We start from the raw sequence: 6000 nt of genomic DNA on the forward strand, positions 1-6000 counted from the left end.
TCTTGTCACAAGTAGCATAATAACAGCAATTACAGAATCTGGGTTACTGTTCCCAAGTACATGATCATGAGGTTGTGTTACACATTATCTAAAATGGAGAGATAAACATTTTATGAGAGAAGTATTTGGGGCGATGTCCACTAGCTTCACGAATTAACTGCTGAACCTCAGCTGCCTTATGTTCTAGGATCACTCACAAATCACTTCCAATTCATTCGCAGGCCAGGGTAGGCAGAGGTAGACAGAGATCACTTCATTTTTGGACTTGCTATATGGTAACCTCTGTTAAAATATGTGTGTGTGAATACATGCATATGAATTTGTGTATGTGTGCATGTCTGTTTTCATATGTAAACATGCATTTACATGTATATACTACAGTGCATCTGTGTGTATGTGCATACATACATGTTATGCCATTCTGTTAATTTGCACTTGTAGGTGTGTATGTCTGTATTTGTTTATGTGTGCGTTAGTGTGTATGGGTGTGTGTGTCAGAGAGCGCATGTAAGTCTGTGAACAAGTGTGCGTGTGTGTACGTGTGTGTGTGCTCATGGGAACTTGAATGTTCATGAGTGTGTGTGTGTGACAGTGTATATGGCTATCTTTTTGTTTGTAAGTTGGACTGTGTGTATGTAGAGTAGGTTTATGGAGTGTCTGTGTGCGTGTGAATTTGTAGTGAAACCACATGTGAGTATATGACAGTATTAGTGTGCATATGTGTGAGAATATTAGTGTGAATGTGTGTGAGTAAATGTGAGTGTGTGTGATATTAATGTGTGTGTGAGAGTATTATTACGTGTTTGAGTGTAAATGTGAATATATGTGAGTATTCATGTGTGTAAATATATGTGTGAGAGCATTAGTGTGTGTGAAAATATTAGTATGAATGTATATGCAAGTGTAAACGTGAGTGTATGTGAGAGTATAAGCGTGTGTTTGAGTGTGAATGTAAATGTGAGTGTGAGAGTATTAGTGTGTGTGAGTATGTGTTTGAGTCTAAATGTGAGTGTGTGAGTATTACTGAGTGTGAGTGTAAATGTGAGTGTGAGTATTAATGTGTGATTGAGTGTAAATGTGAGTTATGAGTACTAGTGTGTGTGTACGTGTGAGGATATAAGTGTCGAGAGCGTGGAGCTGGAAAAGCACAGCAGATCATCCTGATGGAGGGCTTATGCCTGCAACATCGATTCTCCTGCTCCTCGGATGCAGCCTGACCTGCTGTGCTTTTCCCAGCACCACACTCTCAACTCTGATCTCCAGCATCTGCAGTCCTCACTTTCTTCTAGTGTGAGTATATAAGTTTGAGTGTGTGTGACTGTAAATGCGAGTGTATGAGAGTATAAGGGTGTATGTGAGAATATTAGTGTGTGAATGTGTGTGTGAGAGAGTAAATGTGAGTGTATGTGAGAGTATTAATTGTAATAATATCTCCAAATAGTTTGTAGTTGCTTACTGTCGAGCCTCACATGTGACTGAGCAGTTGGGCAAAGTAACAAAGAGGAGATGTGTTCTTGTCACGCATTATCTCAGAAACAGCCAGCAGAAAAAGCAGGGCGAATATTGAAAAACGATTCTCTTTATTGGGAAGAGGGTCTCACTCAGTAAGAATGACAAGTTCCTGACTTGTTCTCTGTGGAGCCAAGTGACCCAGATCTCTCCCAGTCTCCAGTTCACTGTCTGCTCACTGGCATGGACAGAAATGGCTGGCATGGAAGATCCTCGCCCAGGTTGGGCACAGTGTTTCTCTTACAGCTGACGACACACAGGGCCCAAACCCACTGCCCACAGGGACCCCCACTTCATGGGAGGGATAGCGAAGGGGAAAAGGGAGGTTTATAAACACCAACGCACGTCTCTAACAGCACCATCTCAAAATGCCAAGCATTGAGCAAATTGCAGATTTTATCAAAATAAAGCTTGTTCAGAAACACAGCCAGAAATCCTATCCCAATAAGAAGCCTCTGCTAACTCAGGTACAATGAATAAATAATTCAACAAACAAATGGTTAATGTAAAACCTCGGGGCACTCAGAAGCATGGATTCAGGGGAAAGGACCAAATAACTTTCTGTCTATCTTCTGCCCCTGTCCTTCATGGTCACTACATCATATTATACAGTACGGATAATACATCACAATAATAATTTTCTGCTTTTTAATGATGCACAATGAATTTTCTCTGATAGAGTCATAGGTATCAACTGATACTGAGTATAAACTGCAAGGGTTTCAGGCTGGTGCAGCCATGTTGAGATTCACTGGGAATCACTGTTACATTCCCCATTTCAGAATGCAAAATAAATAGACAATACATCCCATCGTCCTTCAAAGACATAGGTGCGAGCACATTGCAATCTCAGCTGAATTAGCAACCACAAAAGCCTGCAGCCTCACAAGCAGACACCCAGGCTAATGCATGGCTGTGCAATACTCAGTTCTCTTAATGAAATGCCCACAGACAGCAGTACAGTGATATACCCAATCCACCACCCCCTACCCTCCCACACCAGCCTGCTGGATCAATAGATTATTCCACAGGATCAGATTTAATTCACTTACTCCATTGTCAGTGCCATTTACTGTGCGGTGCTCCTGGTTACAAGAGGGCAGCCTGTCTGGGATGCTGGTTGGAAGGACGTGCAGTCGGATCTGTGTGTGTCCACAGCCTGTGGGTGCTTATTTCCTACAGAAAGCACCCCCTCTGCTTTGACAGTCTGCTATTAGCGAGCGGCAGCTTCACATCTCATTGCCTTTGTCCTGTGTTCACTCAGCTCCATGATACAGCGGTGTCACTGCACCCCTACTGGACAGTGCCTGCATTGCTCCGTCTGCCTTCTGGGCAGGGAGAGAACGAACTGCCAAAGACGATTTCTATACAATTAAATTAAAATACAGGAGCCATTCTGGGAGTGAGCACTTTAGATGATACGTACCACCAAGAAACCGAAGCCTTCTTTAGTTCAGGCTAACTAATCATGTCCCAAATAGCAGAAATATAATTAACAATAAAGGAAACACTGATGTTAGTGGAGTCCCCATCACAATCTCAGGATTTATAGAGTCATGCAGCATGGAAACAGAGCCTTAGATCCATCCTGTCTTTGCCTACAATAATCCCCCAAGCTACACTAATCACACCTGCCTGCACTTGGCCCACATCACTCCAAACATTCTCTAACCATGAACTTATCCAAATGTCATTTAAATGTTGTAACTGGACCCACATCTACCACTTACTGGTAGAGTCATAGAGTCCTGAGCATGGAGTCAGGCCCTTTGCCCTAAACTGGTCCATGCCGAACAACATGTCCATTAACGCTAACCCCATTCCCCTGCACTTGGCCCATACCCAAGTATTTATCCAATTGCCTTTTAAATGTTGTTAATTTACCCGCCTCAATCACTTCCGCTGGCAGCTCATTTCATACGCCTATCACCCTTTGTTTAAAAAATCTTCCCCTCAGGTTCCCTTTTATTCTTTCCTCTCTAACCTTAAACTGATGCCCTCTAGTCCTTGTGCATTCACCCTATTCATGCCTCTCATGCTCATATACAATTCCATAAGACTCCCCCTTGGTGTCCTACACTCTTAAAAAAACACTCCTCGTAATTTCCTGTCTAACCTCTCCCTATAACTTAGACTGTTGAGACCTGGCAACATCCTTGTAAATTTCTTCTTCACTCTTGCCAATTTAATAATATTCTTCCTACAGCAAGGTGACCAAACCTAAACACGATACTCCAAGTGTGGCCTCACCAATGTCCTGTACAACTGTAACATAACTTCCCAACTTTATATTCAGTGTCCTGACTGATGATGGTCAGTGTGCCAAAAGCCATCTTCATTGCCCTGTCTGTGATTCCACTTTCAGAGAACCATGCACCTGAACTCAAAGGTCCCTCTGTTCCACTACATTTCTTAGGGCCGACTATTCATGATGAAACTCCTGCCTTAATTTGACTTTTCAAAATGCAAGACCTCCATTAAACTCCATTTGCCATTTCCCAGCCCACTTCCCCAGCTGATCAAGGTCCTGCTGTAATTTCTGATAACTTTCTCACTGTCCATCATACCGCCTATGTTAGTGTCATTTGCAAACTTACTAATCATATGTTGTATGTTCTCAAGCAAATCATTGATGTAGATAACAAACAGCAACGGGCCCAGTACTGACCCCTGAGGCACTCCACTAGTCACAGGCCTCCAGTCTGACAAGCATCCTTCCATTATTACCCTTTGCTTCCTACCATCAAGCCAATTGTGTGCGTCTAATTTGCCAGTTGCTCCTGAATTCCATGCAATCTAATCTTCCAGAGCAGTCTACTATGTGGAACCTTACCAAGGCCTTACTAAAATTCATATAGACTATGTCTAGTGCCCTGGCTTCATCAACGTTCCTGGTCACTTCATCAAAGACCTTGAACAAATTTGTGAGGCATGAAATTGTACGTGCAAAAACTATTCCTAATCAAACCCTGTAATCCCAAATGCATGTATACCTTATCTCAGAATCCTCTGCAAATTCATTCCATACATGAACTTCTCTCTGTGTAAAAATGTTGCCTCCTCATGTCTTTTTAAAATATGTTTCCTTTCACTTTAAAAGTACATTCCTAGCCTTGAAATCCGCCACTCTAGGGAAAAGACTCCTGCCATTAACCTTATCTATACTCTTCATGATTTTATAAGCCTCTGTAAAGTCTCCCCTCAACCTCATATGTGTGCTGTGAGAAGATAAAAAACACAACAGAGAATTTGTACACAGCAAGATCCCACAAACAATTAGTTAATTTGCTTTTTGTGATATTGGGTGAGGAACCAATTTTGACTGAGGAACTAGGAACCATTCCTTGTTATGGCCAGGTCCTAATTCAGGTTCCTCGTTCATTATCGTTGTTGACCATAATGGATACCCCAAAGATGTTAATCTCCTGAATGTGGAGGGGTGAGAGAGCTCCCCTTCTTGGTTCACCAAGCCTCTCACCTGCTTACAACAAGGTGAATTCAAATAGACCTGAGCACAACCACCTGATGAAGGAGTGGTGCTTTAAAAGCTAGTGCTTCCAAATAAACCCGTTGTGAATTTTAACCTTGTCCACCCCAGTCCAGCACCGGCACCTCAAAGTCATACCTTCCCTTGTGGATAACCTTCTTCCAGAAAAAATGAAACTACATTTTAAAAGGAGCCAACTTCATCAGGTTTTCTTGAATTAACAACAATAATGAGCTTATTTATTTCCAAACACGGGAAGAATTGTAACACAACACATGTACAGAAGTAGTCAAAAAGATTAATAAAATTTAAAAAGTCAAATATAAGTCTCTAAAATAGTTTGTGAAGAGCAGATTGTTTAATATTGTGGCCGTCAGCATGGAGATTACTGATAGTTGAATACTTTGTTCCATGATCCTTAGTTTTGTAGATTGGTTGAGATCCTGTAGTTCTAATCCCTTTCAACTATGATTAAATTTGAGTACTCAGAATGAGAAATAGCCCTTTTGTTGTCCTGTTTCCTTTATAACCAGTTTGCAGTACTCAGAATGAGAGAAGGTCTTCCTTTACCTGCAACTCAGGGATGACTAGAGGATAGTTCTTCCACTGACTGCTACAGCACGCTAAAGATCAAACACAGGCTGCTACACATGACAGATTTCATTCCCACTAGCCTACTTCAATGGTGTTGAACATGAATTTTAACTCCTGTTATAGAGTCATAGAATTATATGTCACACAGCACAGAAACAGACCCTTCGGTCCAACCAGTCCATGCCGAACATAATCCCAAACTAGACTAATCTTAACTGTCTGCTCCTGGACTGTGTTCCTGTGCTTTCTTCAAAGTCCAATGTTTGAAGTACCTTTGACATTTTAGATCTTTCATCAGTCAACCTCAACACACAGTCACTTAATTTACATCAGAAAATATTATTCTCTGAATCAGCCCTCCTTCAAATGATACATTTTGAAATTGTAAGTAATTGTAATAGTACTTGGGG

General features: G+C 41.5%; 1 protein-coding gene across 1 annotated transcript in view; it reads right to left on the reverse strand.

The window, feature by feature from the left end:
* LOC132829107 (paralemmin-1-like) overlaps positions 1-2737 on the reverse strand; it is a 300302-nt gene extending 297565 nt beyond the window's left edge. Inside the window, exon 1 of the mRNA XM_060846425.1 lies at positions 2562-2737. Within this exon, the coding sequence (XP_060702408.1) occupies positions 2562-2578 (17 nt within the window). The 5' untranslated portion in view covers positions 2579-2737. The remainder of the gene's footprint in view (positions 1-2561) is intronic.
* Between the last annotated feature and the right edge of the window lie 3263 nt (positions 2738-6000).

The sequence above is a fragment of the Hemiscyllium ocellatum genome, chromosome 28 (genome assembly GCF_020745735.1).
Source record: "Hemiscyllium ocellatum isolate sHemOce1 chromosome 28, sHemOce1.pat.X.cur, whole genome shotgun sequence".
Taxonomy (NCBI): domain Eukaryota; kingdom Metazoa; phylum Chordata; class Chondrichthyes; order Orectolobiformes; family Hemiscylliidae; genus Hemiscyllium; species Hemiscyllium ocellatum.